The sequence below is a fragment of the Phalacrocorax carbo genome, chromosome 4 (assembly GCF_963921805.1).
Source record: "Phalacrocorax carbo chromosome 4, bPhaCar2.1, whole genome shotgun sequence".
NCBI lineage: Eukaryota > Metazoa > Chordata > Aves > Suliformes > Phalacrocoracidae > Phalacrocorax > Phalacrocorax carbo.
The window spans coordinates 59,929,273-59,948,481 of NC_087516.1; the positions used below are offsets into that span (position 1 = coordinate 59,929,273).

At 43.5% G+C, this 19,209-nt stretch overlaps 1 protein-coding gene across 1 annotated transcript; it reads left to right on the forward strand.

Annotated features, from left to right (window-relative positions):
• The first annotated feature begins 1,015 nt into the window (after positions 1-1,015).
• On the forward strand, positions 1,016-18,549 carry FAM241A (family with sequence similarity 241 member A). The gene is made up of 2 exons (XM_064450123.1): positions 1,016-1,229; positions 14,750-18,549. Exons 1-2 carry the CDS (start codon positions 1,122-1,124, stop codon positions 14,993-14,995), a joined length of 354 nt encoding a protein of 117 aa, XP_064306193.1. The 5' UTR covers positions 1,016-1,121; the 3' UTR covers positions 14,996-18,549.
• Positions 18,550-19,209: the final 660 nt, after the last annotated feature.

Consider the following 19,209-nt stretch of genomic DNA (forward strand, 5'->3'; position numbering starts at 1 on the left):
GCAAGGCCTCGCTCTGCAGAGGTGCAGTGGCACTCCATGATGGGGCGCAGGAGCCAGGCACACCCCTGTGCGGTGGCATGTCCTTATGAACCTTTCAGTCCTCCATATGCCCCCAGAGCTGTGCTGGACACTAAGTCTTATCTTCTGGGTTTGCTGTTGTGTTTCCTTTTTCCTTGTGTTTATTAGAATCATAGAACGGTTTGGGTTGGAAGGGACCTTTAGAGGCCATCTAGTCCAACACCCCTGCAATGAGCAGGGACATCCCCAACTAGATCAGGTTGCTCAGAGCCCCGTCCAACCTGACCCTCAATATTTCCAGGGACGGGGCATCGACCACCTCTCTGGGAAACCTGGGCCAGTGTTTCACCACCCTCATTGTAAAAACTTTCTTCCTCATATCTACTCTAAATATACCCTCCTTTAGTTTAAAACCATTACCCCTTGTCCTGTCACACAGGCCTTGCTAAAGAGGTTGCCCCCATCTTTCCTATCGTCCCCCTTTAAGTACTGGAAGGCCTCAATAAGGTCTCCCCGCAGCCTTCTCTTCTCCAGGCTGAGCATCCCCAACGCCCTCAGCCTGTTTTCATAGGAGAGGTGCTCCAGCCCTCGATCATTTTTGTGGCCTCCTCTGGACCTGCTCCAACAGGTCCATGTCCTTCTTGTATTAGCTCATTTTGAAGAAAAGAGGACCCGGTTCAGACGGCTTCAGAGGAGAGAGGCCAGTGATTTCTCTGGGGAAGGACAGCAAATACCACATCTCACGGTGCCAAGAGGCTGCCAGCCGGGCACTCCTCCCCAGAGACACACCGACAGGGAGCGGTGCTAAAATTAACGCTTTAGTAACAGCTGGCATGCCCTGGTTTTCATACAAGCTTGTGAAATCGGGTCGGGGGCGGGCTGTGCTTTAATCAGCGAGGCGCGGGGCCGAGGGCCCTTGGCGGCCCTCTCCTGAGGCGGGACCCGGCGGGCGGAGGCCCCCCTCCCGGGCCCCCGCGTCGCCGGTGCCAGGGGCCGCCTCCTCCGCGCGCCGCGGCGCCGCCCTCCCGGCGCTGCCTCGGACCCCGTGACGGTCCCGCCCCGCCAAGGCGGTTAGCGGCGGGGAATCGTGCGGTGCGGGAGCCATGGGTTCGGCGGCCGAGCTGTTGCCGCCCCTACCGCCGCCGCTCGGGGAGTGCGAGCGGGAAACGACGACGGCGGCCGCCCGGCACCGGCGGCGCCCGGAGGAGCAGGTGGGTGTCGGCGGGTGAGGGGGCTGCCGGGGCGGGACACTGCCCCGTCCCCGGGGCTCCCCCGCTGTCAGCCAAAACGTTAAAGGCCTTTGGATTCATCTCCCGTCGCATCGCCGTTGCAGCTGGGTAGCGCTCCGTTGCGGCGGGGCTTATGCAACCCAGCCGAGCCGCGTGGGGCCGTCCACGCGGGATGCTGGAGTGTGTGGGTCCGTCCGTCCCCTGAGTCCCCACTCTCCATGTACCCGCCTGGCCCTTGTTTTTCCCTCCGAGACGCTTATTCCGCGTGGAAGAGGGTGGGAGCAGATGTACAAGGGTGGTCCCCGCGCGAAATCCACGTGGTGAATATTTTTCGCTGGAAAGAATTGGGGTGCCGTTGCCGTCCCCGGGATCCCCCGATAGTTCAGCTTTCTGTTAAAGCCTTACGCTCCTTTAAGCCTTCAGCCTCTTTATAAGGAAACCGAACGTATTGTAAACGGAGGAAAAAAAAAAATCAACTCATTTTTTAACGTATCTGCTTCCTTCAGGGTGTGCGTATTTACGGCATGGTGGATGGAAGCGGGCTTTTTGCTTAGGAAATGAAAGGAGCCGTGTATGTTTCCCAGTTGTTAATTGTAAAATGGCTTTCCACGCACTCCACTCTTTGTTTTGCAGGCGGCGTTGTCCCCCTGCTTAGACAAAGGCAGTGTTCTTAATGCACTTCTACTGATGTTTCATGTAAAGAAAAAAAAGAACACAACCTCTTTCCCTACTCAACCCGTAAATGTAATGATCTGGTCGGAATGCCTTGAGCGGTTAAGTAAGAGGAATGGACTAGCGCTGACAGCTGCACAGGGGCAAAGAGAGCTGCTGGAGTACACCCCAAAGTAACTCCCAGGCAGTTTTGTTTAATTTGTTAATTATTTCTGCTGAAAAATCTTAAAAGATGGTCGTTGTTGTACTCAACCGTAAGTGAGCCCTTTCACAGCAAGAACAGCTTAATATTTGAAAGCGTCTGGTGGTACTTGCCCAATGTTACAGCTAGAAGCAGGCCACTTCTGAAAGACGCTGGTACTTGTGAATTCACTTGGTGACAGTTTACGTAAGTCAGTGCATCTTCCTTGCCCCTTTCTCTAAAGAAATGGGGCAGAGCAGGGCATATACCCAAATGTAGGGTAAGGCCAGATGCCCTGAGAGGCGCAGCAGTCCCGCTCTCTGTGTCCAGAAGCCCTTCTGCAGGATACTGCAGGAGGAGAGTCAGAAATACTCCCTGGTTCTGGCTGCTGTCTTCCTTCCCTGAAAAGAGAGGTGAAAAAGCGGCGTCAGATCATCTCGGATGTTCCTGCTCTCAAACTGGTTGCAACCCCTCGCGAAAGAGGGAGCTCTCTGCAGGTTACCGCCGCTTCTCTCATAGGGATGGGTGTCTTGGTGTGGTTTCAGGGGGTGGTGTGGGCAGAACTGTTTTCCAGTGTTGCCTGAACACATCTTAAAATGAAGCTGGTAAAGGTACTGCTTGGGTGGCCACAGGCATGCTTGGCAGAGAAATTATCTTCCCACTCTTCTCAGGCACAGGTAGCAATCGTGGCCCTTTCTGACAAGTTGGGGCATAACGTTAGGATAGCAAGGCAGAAATTTTAAATAGGCCGTGAGGCAGAGAGAGAAAATCCTTCCTGTTTTCTGGCAATGTTTCACTATCATAGCGCAGAGTATTTTTTTCTGCGTGCTGAGGTGCCAGCAGCTGGACAAATAATAAACTAGATTTGGAAGTAAGGAATATCAGCTGCCTGTATTTAATATATGTATAGAATGTGACTGTTGTATGTAATAATAGTAAAAATAATCATAATTTGATAAATAAGAGTAGTTTATCTGCAGGGAAGACTAAAGCTAGGTGAGGATTTAGTGGTATGTACGCTTGCTGCAAACTTTGACAGAAAATCCCAGACTCTCTTGTTCGAGAGAAGCACAGACATGTAGCTTGATTTGGAGGGGCTCCTGGCTCACCAAGCCTAGTCATGTGCTGTCACTCTTTTGCTTTCATGAATGTGTCCAGATTTCTCCCAAAATAATCGTTTAGCCCTGCCCTTTCTGCCCTCTTGCTGAACCCTGCTGTTTCCAGGCTGGATCCTCACCTGGAGTCCCTTGAGGAGGCCTAGCGTTGTGGCTGTGTTTGCTGACGGTGTTTGCACTGTTAACGTAACTGCTGGTCCCAAGCCTGTGTTTTCCTGTTTTGTGTTCTCTTCTGAAGTATAGATATACGCACCACCTTAGTGTTACATGCGATGCAAAAGAAATGGGTCAATATCTGCTTTGGCAACGGTGTAAATTCTTACTTCTCTCAGTGGGTGTAAAATAAAGCCCGTGTGAGAGCAAATGCCTTGGCCTTTTTTGAGAGCTTCCTTTAGGTGAGGATCTGGGGCTGGTAACCTGGGTGTGATTTGTTTTTTCCCCATTTCCTCCAAAATAAACTCAGCTTGTGCAAGATCGTACCTGGTACCGTAATGCTAAAAGAATACCTTCCTGACGAGCAGGACCTAAATAATAATGTATACACCCTTTAGGATTTTTTTTTTTTTAAGAGAGTACTCTGTAGGAAATAAATCCATTTATTTAATGCCAAACCCTCTGGCCTTAATTTTCTATTGAAGCTTCTTATTATATCAGCAAGGACGCACTTAATGAAATTACTGACAGGTGCATTTTTAAGATAATAGAAGGATATGTTATTAAATGTTATACATAGCCTTTGGAATTCATTATTGCAACAGAGTGTAGAATTACCTGGTTCAGTCATTAGATTTAAAAACTGAACTGGATGATAATGTGATTAATATCCTTTATAGCTTTGCATGCAAAGATGAGAATACTTACCCTTGCTTCAGTCTTTGTAACGCTGCAGGACCTGGGTGGTTTGTTCCACCTCTCCTGTATTGCACTGCTGGTGTTCCCAAGTGGTACGTGAAGGCACCAAAAGCTACAGCTGCTCCTGAAGCCATGGGAGGAGGTTGCTGCTTCACCCTGCGAGTTCACAATTTTTTCCTAACTGTTGATAGTCAGATGCACAAGTTGGCCTGTATTTTCAACATTGCTAGAGTTAAGGACCTCAAATCTCCTTCCCTAACCCACTTTCTAAAATAGGTTAGCCTTTGTCATATTGCTACAGTCAAAATCCCATCAACACCCATAAATTAAACCACAAAATAGGAATAGAAAGGTGGAATGCCTGTGAGCGTGTAATAATAAAGGATGAGGCAAAAGTCCTGCATTACGGTAGGGCATGAGGTGCTGTTAGCAGGAGATAACACCGGGTCCATCCATAGGACTTTGAAGCCACACTGTGTTAGAGCAGAGTTCCTGAAAGCTATGGCACTGTGGCTCTCTTCTGTGCTCAAAATTGTCTGTCTCGGCTGTAATGGGCTTTAGTGTCATGTAGTCTAAGTTGAAGGCAATGGCAAAATTCCTGGTTGCTTCAGTGAGGCCAGGATCTCCGCCTCACGCTGTTTTAGTATACAAAGAATCAACGTGCTGTCTGACAGCTAAACTAGAACCAACACTTCTCCTAGAAAATGTCTAAATACAGAGTTAATATGCGGTACATGTATTCACAAGTAGATAAATAAGCTTAGACAATCACCTTTTCATTAACCTGAGTTTGTAACCCTGTTGGATGTTTTATTAATGTTTTGAACAGTGTTTTATCTCTGTAAGTGGAGCATTTTATCTTCCTGTAGATGGATTCAGATTTAGAGGACCTATTACAAAAGGTTTTTAGTGTTTCCCATTGAAAATGCTATTGAAGAGGTATGGGTGTCATAGCTAAGGTCAAGTCCTGAACCTTTTGAGTACATTTCCAATATCATGAGTATTTCTTCAGCATGGAAAGAATGAGCAGAAACAAAACTAGAGGATAAAATCAACAGCCTTGTGGTATCCCTCATGTAAATGTTATGTTGTTCATCAGACTGTAGGGTAGATGTGTGCTGTGTTGCCTGGAATGGAATTATTTCAGTCATAAGTCAGTAGAGGCCAAGAATGTTTTAAAGTGAACTTGTATGCGTGGAAACTCTGGTGCCTAAGGCTAGAAACCTATTTCTAATTTATTCCATGCTAAGATAATCTGAAAATTGTGGGTTTCTCCTGCTTACAGTTGTTGGGATTTGTTTCTGAACTGAAAATAGTAATAACTGACAGGGAGGGCTTAATCCCAAATTTGTTCTGGCTCTACAGATGATTTAACTCTGCTGCAGAGGTTCATAGCTACATAGTAATTCCTGATAATAACTTTCTAAAAAGCATTAGTGGGTTTTCTGAGCCTTGACAGCATTTGAAAGAAAAAAAACCCCAAACCCTTCACATACCAGTAGCACGAACAATAGATAGGATAGCATGCTCTGCCTGAATAATGTGAAGATCCCATTTTCTTAAAGAGAAAAGTATTCTAGAGACAGAAGCGTATAGACATTTCTTCTCCTTAAAAGGCAAAATTAGCAGCTGTTGCTTTTCAGCGGGCCAGTGCATTGCTACCACGCTGAATGTACAGTGGATTGCAAGCCTTTTGTTGGGTCAACCTGACCAATTTTAGTGGAGGGACCTTGATAAAAAAAATCCTATGGAAATTAAGTGTTGCAAGTGTAAGGAAAAGATGGATTAGAGATTGCTTCTGATCTAGTCTCTACATAAAAGTGTGACATAGATGGGGTCAAGTTACAGGGACAGTAGTAGGAGCATGAGAAAGAGTGCAGCAGCAGCCTAAAACGAGGGAGAGAGCCAGCAGATCTTAACATGGGGACAAGCAGGTTTCCTCTTCCTCTGATCGTTTCGTGCTGGGTTCTTGTCTGTGACACTTTCTCATATGGTGCCGTATTAGTGGGGAAGTTCACTCCTGAAATCATGGGACTCAAACAGAGTTTATCGAGGGAACCCTCTGTTGCTCTTGAACCCTCCTCTGCTCTGCACACACCCAAGTTCAGTATCTGGAAAAGCCATTTCATTACCTTAATGCAAAACTGCTCCTGGTATTTCAGTTTGTTCCAGCAACTGTTGATCCTAAACTTGAGTTGCCATAAAAGCTGACTAAAGAGAACACAGTACAGTTGCTTTTCTTATGTTGTTGCTTGTTTCTATAGAAACATCTTGTTTCTATTTTGTAAGTGGTGTCTAGATTCTTGCTATGAAATGAAGTTAACCCAATCTTTGTTTTGCAGTTTTTTATTTAAACTCCCTCTAAGTATGTCACTTTATTGGTAGCTGTTGTAAAGTACTTTACTTTTGGTGTTAAGAATTTTTCTAGTTTTCTTGAGTTTGCTTTTTTTTCCCTAGAGGAACAAGTTAAACAGTTTGTCTTGGTTTTCATCTGGAAGTGAGGTATGATTTTTTTTCTCATTTCCTAATCTATTAATCATGTCATATTCAGATATCAGATTAAAATTAGCCTAGAGAAATGAACCTGTTTTTTTTTTTCTCTAGACAGTTGAGATTAATTTTGTCACCTTAATAGTCTGTTGGCTGAGTATCAAGATCTTTTTACTGCTTACATTTACAAGGTCAAATACTAATTGTTATTTTCACGCTAGCAAAGGATGTGAAGGGATACTGTTCTCTTCCTGCTATAGTGGAAGAGGAAGAAAATCAGAAACACTTCCAATAAAATTATTTGCCCTCCTTGGGCAAATTTCCCGTTCTTTTAATGAACCATGAGAAATCTTTTTAAGTACAAGAAAGCAAGGTCACATGCCAGGTGTTATTAGTAACAAAACTGTCTGGCTTCTCTATGTGGAGGAGTAGAAGGCAGAAAGCCTGCGCCCAGCTGACCCGTGTGTTGCAGGGTCTTATGCTGGTGCCCTGCAATAAGTCAAGGCTATGGTTTGGAGAAAGAAGAGGCCACAACCTTGGAACTTGCTGTTTGCTGCAAATCTCCAAAGCCTGCCCATGGCAGTACACTGGGTGGTCAGATGGGTGAGTACCAGCAAGATTGGGTAATTCCTTCCTGCAGGACTTACATTGCTGGCTACCTAACTATCAGATATCTGTAGCTGTGTGTTGGCTGGTATGTGTCCCCATCTGCACACAAAAGAAGTTGGTCTCTTATTTTGGAGGGGAGGGAACTTGTGGTTTCTTCCATCCTGGTCTCTGTCATCTGCTCACTTTCTTCTCATATTTTTCTCTAAGATTGAGCTTGAAGTATTTTCACTTTTAGTTTGCATCCTCTACAAAGATGACGTCGCGAGGCTCTGCCTTCTGAGCGTTAATGTCCAGCTTTCAAACATACAGGGGTATTTTTTAGTAAGCAGGCATGTTCCTAAAGTCACGTCTTGGCTTTTTTGACATTTAAGTTTCTATGGGCTTCAGCTACCAGACATACCACCTGTTGCCTGGAGTAAAAATAACCACAACTGGAGTAAAATAGATAATGAGGAGTTAAATAGTGCAGAGGAAACTTTTTGCTTCAAAAAAAGGAAAATGCGCGGGTGGGTATGTAAATGTGATATCCCTGCGTTTCTTTATTACACTTTTTTTAACGTACCATTTAGATGTCGTTAAACACGTTTGCCACTAACCTCAAGAGGGGTTTCTTTTCTGTGTAACGTGGCTATAATTTCCTTAAATATTCTCTTTTTCTTTCTTTTATAAGTGTAAATGTGACTGATTGTGATCTGAGGCATGTTACAAACAATTTGGAGACACTGCTGCTTTTCTCTGCTGAAGATGAACCCTGTGGATACCTGTTTCCTACTCCCCGTCTCTTTTTGCCTTCTTTGCCCAGCAGCATTTTTTGACTGTAAAATCACAATCTTTTACATGGAGAGCAGTTATTTTCCTAATCCATTGGACTTTTCTCCTCCATCACCAGCGTTCATGTTTGTGTAATGCCCTTTTGGGTGGTTGATGCAAGAAACGAGAAACTGATAGACTTGTACTGGGCCTGGTGCTGTTGTCAAATTCAGTGTGGGGTGGGAATTTTTCAAGTTGTCTGAACAACAGAAGGCTGTTAGAGTTTCTTCATTATCATTTCTTAATTTTTCATTAATCATGAAAAATAGTAAGAGGGATGTTATTTGCTTTGTTTTGAAGAATCTTGTACATTCAGACTTGTTGAATGGATTATTTTTTTTTTTTATCTTGAATCTTAAGGTGGAGCAAGTTCTTATGTTCATCTACTCCCTCCTGCCACAGAATGAAGGCTGTTGAACTTCATCCGATTATTTCACTCAAGTCAGCTACTTAGGATTTTTTTCTGTACACGCAAATAAGTTCTAAACCAAACAAACCATCGCAAGATCCTTAGGCTAAGTGTGGAAAACTCTGGACCAAGCTGCTGCATCAGGAGATGAAACTCCTGGAAGGCAAGAGCAAACTATGCCGGTTCTCATGGCTAGTGCAGTGGTGAGGTTACAGGACTGAGAAATGGTGCGGTCGCTTTAGAGCCAGTCAGTTTGGGTCCTCCCACTGCTGCCTTTCCTGGTTGCCCTGTAGCATGTCACCCATCATGCTAGCCTTGCGGCTGTGGGGTGTGTCATGAAGCAGGGCCGTCTTTCTTCCAGGAGGCTGGCAGGAGGCACTGGCTTCAACTACTGGAGAAGCTTGGGTCACTCCTTTCAGAGCACTTTCTTCTTCCCAGGGATGAGCCCTGGGAAGCCCAAGTTGTTCTGGCAGGGGTGGCAACCCTGAGCACACAGATTCCCCTGCAGACAAATGTTGCAGTAGTTTGTTACATGGGATCTGTGCAGGGCCAGCAAATCTGCCACATCCAGCAAGTGTGGGGTGCCCTCAGCATGGGCGCCAGGCTCCATTGCTTGCTGAGGAAAGTGCTGCTGCAGCGGCCATGCCGTGCCTCTGGGACAAGCTGCAGGGATTTCCAGGCTGAGCTTGTTGGCGATGCTGTATAAGGACATTTAGTCTTTGTGTAAAGACATCATTTATGCTGTTCTTCAGTGAGCTAGCATTGCTGATAGCAGAAAACAGAAAGGCTAAGTTTGTGTTTCCATGCTCCCTTTGATTAGCCACAAGAAAATGACTTCCCAAGCATGTTAGGTAGGTTCGTGTCACCTTCAGATCCATTTGTGTTCTGCATCCTCCAACGGCTTGGCAAAGTTACTTGGCGTGATCTGTAAATGGTCAAGGGTAGGAACTGTATCCTCTGAGCAATTTGAAGGGAAAAGACCTTAGCTGGCTACATTATACTTGGGAGGTGCAGACAAGGATCACCCTTAAATGACTGTGAAAAGTTCAGTGCTAACTTTGTTCTTCTCTCCTAGCAAATAGGACATGAATCATTGCAAAGATGGTTTTTGGGGGGGATATGTTCTGATGGGATCTCGTGTTTCTCTGCATGATCAAAACACCCTTGATGGGGAGGGGGTAAGCAAGAAAAAGTTCCTGCTGTCAGACAGGTGTGGGGCAGCCCCTGATCGCAACTTAACCATGTGCTTTCCTGAATTTAGGCAGCAGTGAGTTTGAGTGAATGTGGTGGAAGTTTGCCATAAGCAAGGGTAGTTAGTGGTCAGAACACATGTAATTTTCTGTGTTATGTTGATGACAAACATAACTGGTAAAGCCACAACCGGATGTTCGTTGGGCTCAGTAGGCTGAGTTGACTTTATCTTCCCTGTTGTTTTAAAGGAAGTCCAGGAAAACATTCAAGTACATGGGAGATTTTTTTTCAGAAGCACTTCAGGAATGTTGGAGCACCAGCTGTGCTGGAAGTGGAAGGAACTCACACTCAGTATCTCCTGTGTGACCTCCTCAGAGACTTTAATTCTGAAAAGAGGTCCTTTTATGGCATCCTGCATCTGAGAGGGCGTGTCATGTTTCTCTAAAGCATCCAAGCCCCCAAGCCATGTGGCCCTAACAGCTGGGTAAATTTGGTTAAAAAGTTTCCATAGTAAAGTTTTTCAGAGTTTGGATCTTCACATTCTGACTTTCTGCCAGTAAACAGTGAGACAGCAGAGAAGTCTTGACAGACAATGGATGATTGCTTATGAAAGTAATTGCCATTTTGAATAGGGAGGGAAATTTTGTAACACCAAACATCTGAAAAGACAAGAGACAACTGGGTGCTTGATGGGAGCCTTTGGGTACTGCAGTAGGCTTGTAAAGAACATTGCTTGTGCATACGTGCTGAGCAACGTGGCAGATCAGATACTTCCCCTTCTGTTCCACATGGTAACTCTATTTTTATTTTTAAATAATTTAAAGTCAAAAATACAAACAAATATGAAATGGAGTATGGAGTACTGCGTCCAGCGCTGGAGCCCTCAGCACAAGAAGGACATGGACCTGTTGGAACAGGTCCAGAGGAGGCCACAAAAATGATCGAGGGCTGGAGCACCTCTCCTATGAAAACAGGCTGAGAGCGTTGGGGTTGCTCAGCCTGGAGAAGAGAAGGCTGCGGGGAGACCTTATTGAGGCCTTCCAGTACTTAAAGGGGGGACGATAGGAAAGATGGGGGCAACCTCTTTAGCAAGGCCTGTGTGACAGGACAAGGGGTAATGGTTTTAAACTAAAGGAGGGTAGATTTAGAGTAGATATGAGGAAGAAAGTTTTTACAATGAGGGTGGTGAAACACTGGCCCAGGTTTCCCAGAGAGGTGGTCGATGCCCCATCCCTGGGAACATTGAGGGTCAGGTTGGACAGGGCTCTGAGCAACCTGATCTAGTTGGGGATGTCCCTGCTCATTGCAGGGGTGTTGGACTAGATGGCCTCTAAAGGTCCCTTCCAACCCAAGCCATTCGATTCTGTGAAATATTTTTAATGAAAAAAAAAATTACACTATATGAAAACATTTAAGGAATATAAAATTAAAAGGAAATTGAGGCAACGAAGTCATACATGGTGGTTGTTCGTTTGTATAAAGGAATCTGCTAGTGTATTTTGCTTTAAGGGAGTTGGTGATCCCACTATGTCTAAAATAAAATCACTTAGCTTTAAAATTAATTTAAATTACGGTAAGGAGTAATTCATTACAGCAATTTGATAAGAAACATTAGATTAGGAAGCAAGTGCTCCCCTGGCCCCTCTGAATTTCTTCATCGCTCCTATCTTTCAAAGAGTGAGGAAAGGCAAACAAGTTACTGCAGATGAAGTAGACTTCTCTTATGTTCTCTCCTGCCTTGTGGCAAATGAAGTCTGGGGGTGCCCCCTGCATAACACGTGTTAGCTGTGAGGAGAAGAGCTACTGTAAAGGCCTTGAAAGCATGCTTTCTCTGGGACTAGTGCAGGTAAAGAAATGCCCACTGCTCCTGCTTGATACACAAAAAAAATCTAAAAAGTTATGAAGCCAAGGCTGGGTTGTTGATCTTTAGAAGTGGCAACTTTGAAACAAGAACTTCTTTTTCTTTAAATGAGGAAGCTCTCTTGTTGGGGGCAGCTGCTCAGAATGGGTACATTTCACTTGTGTTTCTTCTGTTATGGTAGTGTCTGTCTAGGTTCAGGCTGATTCAGCAAGATTTAGTATGAAAATAGTCCTACAGAAATTAAGAGTCAGCTGGGAACTCTGTGCTTGCTGAAGATAGCCGATTTCTAAAAAGTTTAGAAAAGTACTTTTTTGGGGAAAAAAGGATTTGGTTCTAAGGATATGCTTTGAGAGCTACTGGCACGTATGTGGGACTGTATGCTGGTTTACTATCATCCTGAAAATTAGCGAGATAACTTCTAGCTGCGATGTTAAAGCTTATTTAATATCTTTTAGCAATTTGGAGCATCGTAACGTTACTGGTGTTTGCCCTAATGGTTCTATTTTAACTACACCTTTGAAGAAACGTATTTGTCCAGCATGTGAAATGTTATGCAGTAGTAAAGAAAAATATGCCCTCTGTGTTTCACGGCTGATCATCTGTTTTCAGCTTCACTTGGTTTTTGCTGAGTTGCCTGAAGCAAGACACACTCAGCCTGCATTAACTGAAACAGTCTTTGAAATCTTGAGAATTTCCATGCTTATTCTGAAAGGTCATGTAAGCTTCTGAAAATATTTGGAAAAACAATTTGATGCTTGTTTTGTGATTAAACACACACTTGTCAGTCTCTCTGCCTAGAAGCTTGCTTTGCATAATTGCTTTAGGGATTCATGAATCTACCCTTGTTTAAGAAGGAGAGGGTGACATAAAGTCTTGCTTATCAAAACAAACAAAAAACCCCAAACATAAATAAAAAAGCCCTGGACAGCCTAAGTAAAGTGGAATTTACTCTGTACCTTGCTTAAGAGACTGTGCAACTTCTTGCTGTTAGCTTGTCAAAGCAGAATGGGGCTGCTGGTGAAATCCTGTGTCTTAGAGCCGCCACATACCAGGAGAGACATCAGTGTGGACACATACATCTATGTGCTTCGCTGGCCTGGTGGGACAGCGCTCGTGGAAATGTGCCTGCTGGTGGCCGCCTTGCAAGTGCTTCTTCCACTTGCTCTGTGTGAAGGCTTCCAGCATGTTGCTGAGTACCATTAATAATCCAGAGGCAAAGAAGTGATTTGTTTCCCCCCTCATGGTTGCACTGGCCACTGGCTCAAAGCCTAAGCTACTTTGCTAGAAAATGCAGTGATTTCTCCTGTACATATTAACCGTTTATCTCAGACGTGGTTGCTGTGCTGCTTGATGTGAGCTGAGCTCTCATCCCCTCTGCCATCATCCCATCGGCACATGCTCCCTGTGATCTCTGCATGCAGGAAGCAAATAAATATATTTTCCCTTCCCAGCACATCCTTTTTCTTTTCCCTATTTGTTGTGATCAATATACCACTTAGGCTAAGAGTTTGTTTGTCTCCCTGTGCTCTTTGGGAATGAGAGTTCCTGGGGTGGCAAACACCCTGCCCTGCTGAGTCTGCAGGGGCTCCCAGAGGCTCTGCCTTTCTTAAAGAGACCAATTTTGCAACACTGGAATTGAATTAAAGAGGAGTCAACATTTATTTGACTTAAATAAAGCACAGTTAAAGCCAAAATGCTGGAAGCTGGGGTTTCTGTATCCAGTGAGGGGGAGAAAATTACCGGGGCCTGAGAAGCGGGCTGAAAACAGACAAGGTGATGGCTGTCCATATGTAACATCCAGTACTGCAGTTCTCCACGTTCAGGCTCTTCTGTAGAACCGCAGAAAAACTGAATACAATATTCATTGCTATTTAGGCTTCCTGCACTCCTCCCTTTCTGGGATTCAGAACTGAAGCTTAAACCAAAATTTTTATGAATAAGCAAATGAAAAAGTACCCAAACTGAAAATACACGCAGCTGAGGTTTTGTTCGGGTTTGGGGGGGGGTTGGTTTTTTTTTTTTCAGTAGCAGCTGTGGTGCTTTACTCGGCCACCGTTCAGTTGGAAGGTTCTGCATCATGGCCTAAAGTCTGGCCCAGAAAACAAAATATTAGCTTCATTTGGGTTTTGCTGGATGTTTTTCTGTGGGAATGGGAATTCACTTTATTACTTGCTGTCTAACGGAGAGCCTGGCACTGCTGTGGGAAGGAATTTCTGTTTCCCTACCATGCTGTGTAACAAGGGATGCAGAAGAGCTTTCATCCTTGAAGACGTAACTTAAAGATACATGTTTGCTTTGGATCCAGGGATAGACTAATTGCACATAGAGTTTGCAGGCAATTTGTTGGACCTATTGATCAGTTGACTGAAATATTGATGAGTAGCTGCTGCATGTGTTTTCATTGCTGTCTAATGGAAGGATTAGAAAACTCACGTTCATCATGTTGAGAGCATGTCCAGCCTGTCATACCCAGACACAAGGTTTTGTGCAAAGGATCTCTGGACACTGAGGAAGGAGAGATGGGATTCCAAGCTCTAATCCAGTTACAGTTTACATGTTGAAACAGCTGCATGTTTTCTGCAGTGATATTTAAACACGGCATCTTCATCTAAAGATGTGCTTCTGCCTTATTGGGAAAAGCGCAGAACTGTTTCCCCTCCTGTTTGCTTCTTGGTAGCACCACTTTGTGTCTGTGGGGTCCTTGGGTCTGTCTTCCTTTGCCTGTCATTCACGGGTTTCTATGCCAACATCAGGATGGCTGTTTGCCTTCTTCCTGGTGAATCCAGTGCCCCACTTTCAGTGGTGATAGTAGCCCATCAGTTCCCTGTGCTTTGGTGCAAAATACTTCATATTTCATCCTTAATAGTTTTGTCTTGTTCTTGTGCTTCTGAAGGTACTGCGGAAATAATTTATAACAAATGTACTTCAGTCAAATCCCCTCCCTGAAATTACAGGCATCTAATTCCATTTTGGTTGCCCTGACATCCACGTTGCACAGCAGGTAAGATGTATGACCAACAGGAGAGCTTTACTCTCTGGAGTGGCATCTGGAGGGGAGTCAGGCTGTCGTATGTTTGTAGTATCGCTTCAGATGTCCCAAGTTTGAACAAATGAGTGTCACCCTTGATGTTGTACTGAAATCACAGGCTATGTAACATTTTCAATTTCTCAATTTAAGGAGCAGCTTTTTTGCATGTATATCTTATTTTTACACATTCAAATAGGAACAGCTGAGGCTGAGTCTTGTTCAGAATCACAGTAGTGAGAACCACTTGTACAACATGTGTCCTAATTTTGTCTTCTTCTCTGCAGGTCCAGCAAGAACAAAGAAACCACACGGCAGAACCTGTAATAGATGACTATAAAAAGATGGGGACTCTCTTTGGTGAACTAAACAAAAGCCTGCTCAGAATAGGCTTCACAAGGATGTACTTTGGAGAACGGATAGTAGAACCTGTAATAATTATATTCTTCTGGGTTATGCTTTGGTTTCTCGGCCTACAAGCTCTCGGACTGGTTGCTGTTCTGTGCCTTGTCATTATTTATGTGCAACAGTAAAATTTTATAGATGCTGTTTGGATTATGTATTTCAACACTGTCACTGTGTCAGTGGATTTATGTGTTTAAGTAAATGGGTGGCGTATCAAAAGCTGCAATGCTTTGAATTGCATTTTGCTGAACTTCCAACGTTTCAGGTGAGGGGGACTAAAATTATGCATTTTAAGCAAAGTCAGCAGTGCCCTACTACATCTCTGAAGTGCAAAAAAGGAGATGTTTGTAATATAACGATGTCCAATGTACTGTTTTCTGCACTCGTGGGGCCTTACTCCAAGGATTGGCTTTTTGTTTCCCCCCCACCGTGTTCTGACTTTGTATGGTGAAAATTTCCTCACTGGTTTTAAGAGGACGCTTGATGTGAGTGTCCTGTTTCACTGCTGGGGGGGGCTTGTGTGCTGTTTGTGCCCTGAATCTGCATAGTTTGCTAGTTTTTTGCTGGAAAGCTAAATCTGCACAAGGCAAGTTTGCTGACAAACCTACAATGACAAATGTTCGTAAGGTGAATACAACTTCCCCACACAAAAGCCTCTTTGGTTAGTATAGTTTGTAGCAAGCATTCCCCCAGGAAACAAGCTGTGCCAGCAAAATGCTTTTATACTGATATTACTTCATACAAGGCTTCAGCTGTTGTTTAGGAAGAATTGCAGTCCTATATTGGCCAAATGGTCTAACATAGCTCTGCCTTGTTTTTTGGAAATGTACTCTGCTCCTGCTGCTATTTTTCTTTTTTTTTTTCTTTTTTTTTTTTTTTTTTGTATTTGCTCTTTACCCCAGCCCTCCTTCTGAAGATAAATAATTGGATAATTCATGGACTTCCTAGGTAGTTACAGCTGCAGTGTTGGAGAGTTGCCATTCCAGATGGCAATGCTAGAATATTGTCCACTTCCTCTGGGTCGTGTGTGAAGTGTCTGAACAAGAAGATAGATATCAGACCAGATCTCTTAATGCTTCCCTAATCTGCTGTAGTGTGGACCCAACATGAGCTAGCAGCTTTGCATATGTAAGCAAATCAAACCTTTCCTCATGCAAGGCAAGAATGTAGTTGAAATCAGGTGGTCATTTTATTTGGTAGTCTTAACTGATTCGTTTCTATGCTAGCCAACAAAAATGCGTATCTATAGGTGTATGTCAAGGGCAACACAAACGGGACAATAGGATATGTACATTCAAGAGCAGGTGCAAAAATCACTCCGGCTCCCCAGGAGCCACACCAGGGGTATACTGAATATTTCCAGGTTGAATGTGCTCATTTAAATTAAAACGGTAAAATGAGACAGAACCTTTACTAAATAGACGGCCAAATTAATATTTGCTGTACGTTACTTTTAGTAAGAAACTCAGTTGCAAAATTGACTTCATCTATGGTAGAGTGAAATTATACATTTACTTAAAGAGGATGTGAAACTTATAGAAAACTACTTAACCTTTTGCAGTGACTTTTTTCCTAAATGTTTTTTTACTAGGAGAGATCAACAATACATTAGTTGAAAATGCTGTGTTATCCAGAGACTTTGAAGTTAAGGGGAGCTTCCCTATGGTCCCAGTCCTGCAACTGGATTCTCAAAGCCGATTTTATGCCTACATGGATCATGTTGGCTGCCAGGCTCTATCCCAGAACCCTCAGCCCCAGTCCTTACCGACTTCCCTGTTAGTGAAATAATTGTTATTTTTAGGGCCGTGAACATGAAGGCTCAGCTCCTTGAAAGTCTTTATGTGCCTAAACGCCATCTGTGGACATGTCTCTGTGCTTTTCTGATGAATGCGTAGTTACCTTCTGAGGAGCCAGGTCTCCTCTCCAGATCTTCAGATGACCATGACTGTGGATCCGGGAGGCTCAGCTGAACGGGCAGACTGAGGCCCAGCTGTGTGTTTAGATGGCAACCCGTGTTGATTGGCACCTAGTCAAATAGTTAGGCTGACAGCAGGGATCAGTTTGACCGATGTGACAACAAGGTGTTCCTGGATGCAGGGGTTTGTTATTCACAGCTGGAAGTCCCAACACAAACAGCAAGTACAGGCTGAGCGCCGAGGCAGGAGCTCTGTACTCACAAGTGCCTAGGGGTAAACTGTGGTTTTGTTTCAAGTTCCTTCAAAAGGAAAACATCTTTTACACCTTTGCATATTTGTACAGATACAATGGTGGGTTTATGTATATTATTCTCCTGTATAAGGGCTGTACTACAAAAGCATCTTGCCATTAAAAATTCCTTCCTTTCTTCCCACAATGAAGTCACTGTTCAGAGGATCTCATCCAATTCCTTTTGTCCTGCGCGAAAAAGTGTGTCTGTGATATCCTTGTTGCAGCAGTACTCTTGTGTAAGGACTCTGTGCTGTGAGATGGCATGCAGTATTTCCTGAAGTGGTGACTTTGCTCTGTACATAAGGAATGGGGAACAATGAACCAAGGGTGTGACTGACAAGTTCAGTAACGAAATTGTTTATATGCATGTAACCTTTTATCTTGTGCATAACTATGTTTCACTCACAAGTCATTTCAGTTCTTTTGATGTTCATGTTTGTATACACGTACTCTAGGGAAAGGCAGCTTTTGGACTAAGATTGCGTACGGTGGATGTTTTGTGTGGTTTGTCTTAAGGGTAATTTACTACATCTTGGCCTTCATAGAAGTTTTTAATTTTTAAAAATCTGACAAAATATTCCTCCTAATGGACTTAAGTTGACTGAAAATGAAAAAGAAAACTAATGTCCATGAAGATACCCCTCGTCTGTTTGGTTTCATACATTCCACTGCATACAAGAATTTGCACCAAATCGTCTCTCCTAATTCTGTGTTGTTGCTATACTATCTCCCTGCCATTTGCAGGAAAGGAAAGAGGAGTTAAGGAAAAGGGGACTGGGATGAAATCAGACATAAAGAGTGGAAAATGGAATGCATGAAAGTGACCCATAGATGTGTCAAAAGAAATCTGATTGTAAATGTGTGCCAAAATTGAGGGGGGAATGGGTGAACAGTCCTTGCATTGTGTTCTTCCTTCTATCCAGATGTAGTTCCAAGGCAGAGGAAGCACCAGGTGTTTAAAGGATGTTCTTAGCTAAAAGGCAGAAGGTTAATTGAAAAAAAAAAAAAAAAGACAATTTCACTTTTGTCTATATAGTAAAAATTGATAATGTTATTTATATTGGGGTATATTATTTTTATTCTTGACAGAACTGAAAGCACCTTTATGCATCTGTTTGTAGGACTGTATGAAGGAATTAAGTCCCTTAAATCTGTGTTAAACAACAAATGATGTAATTCCTGCTGGTCAGTGTAACATACTGAAAGCTTTTTACATAACCTCTGTTTTTTAAAGGATGGACTCTTCAGTACAGTTTCACACCCATCAAATGCATAGATGTTTGAACTACTGTGTACAGAGAAGAAACTCAACATGTAGGAGGATCTTGGAGAACCCTGTTTGCACTGAAAAATCATCACATCCAAACTGTCCATTTAAAAAGGAAAACCATATTTCTTAAACTCTGTATTAAATGAATCTTATGGAAAGCACTTTGTTATTCTTTCTAATAAAAAGTATTGTCATCAGTGAGAATTGTGAATTCTTTGTGGTGTTTTGTTCAAAGTTACTTGACGGCTTTCAAAATTCCGTGGTAGGCCCAGATGAAATGGGGCAGCGCTCAGATATGCACTGAAATCAGTTAACTTGCAGCTAGTGGAGAAATAACTGCACTGCAAGAGCCGAATAGACTGCATCAGGTCTCTGCAGTTGAGTGTGCAGCAAGTTATGCTGAATTAAGGAAAAGAAAAGTAGCAGAGCTAGATGTTAACGAATAACGGCAACACTATAGTGTAAAGTAGCTTTTATTTCACAGCATATCTATTTTGCATCCAGAGCAGCCTCTGAAGGAACCAGATGTGGTCAGAGGTGTGAAAAATCCTTTGAAGTGACAGTTGCCGTGCCACAGAAATGTTTTTTTAAATACACATGGAACAACGTATGGTTCCAAACAAATCCACTTCAAACCGTTCATTTTGGTTTTCTCCACGGGTCAGAAGGGTGTTTATTCTGCCAGATGCAACGGACACTTCAATGTGTCTGTGTTGCTCAGGATGCACAGTGAGTTAGGCAGTATAGATTTCCTGAAAGTTGAATTTTGGTCCTTCAAACTCATATTGGTGGTTGTGCACAAAGTAACTAAGGCTCACTGCTTGAATAAATTCAAGCCTCCAGGTTTTACTTCTGATAAAGTAT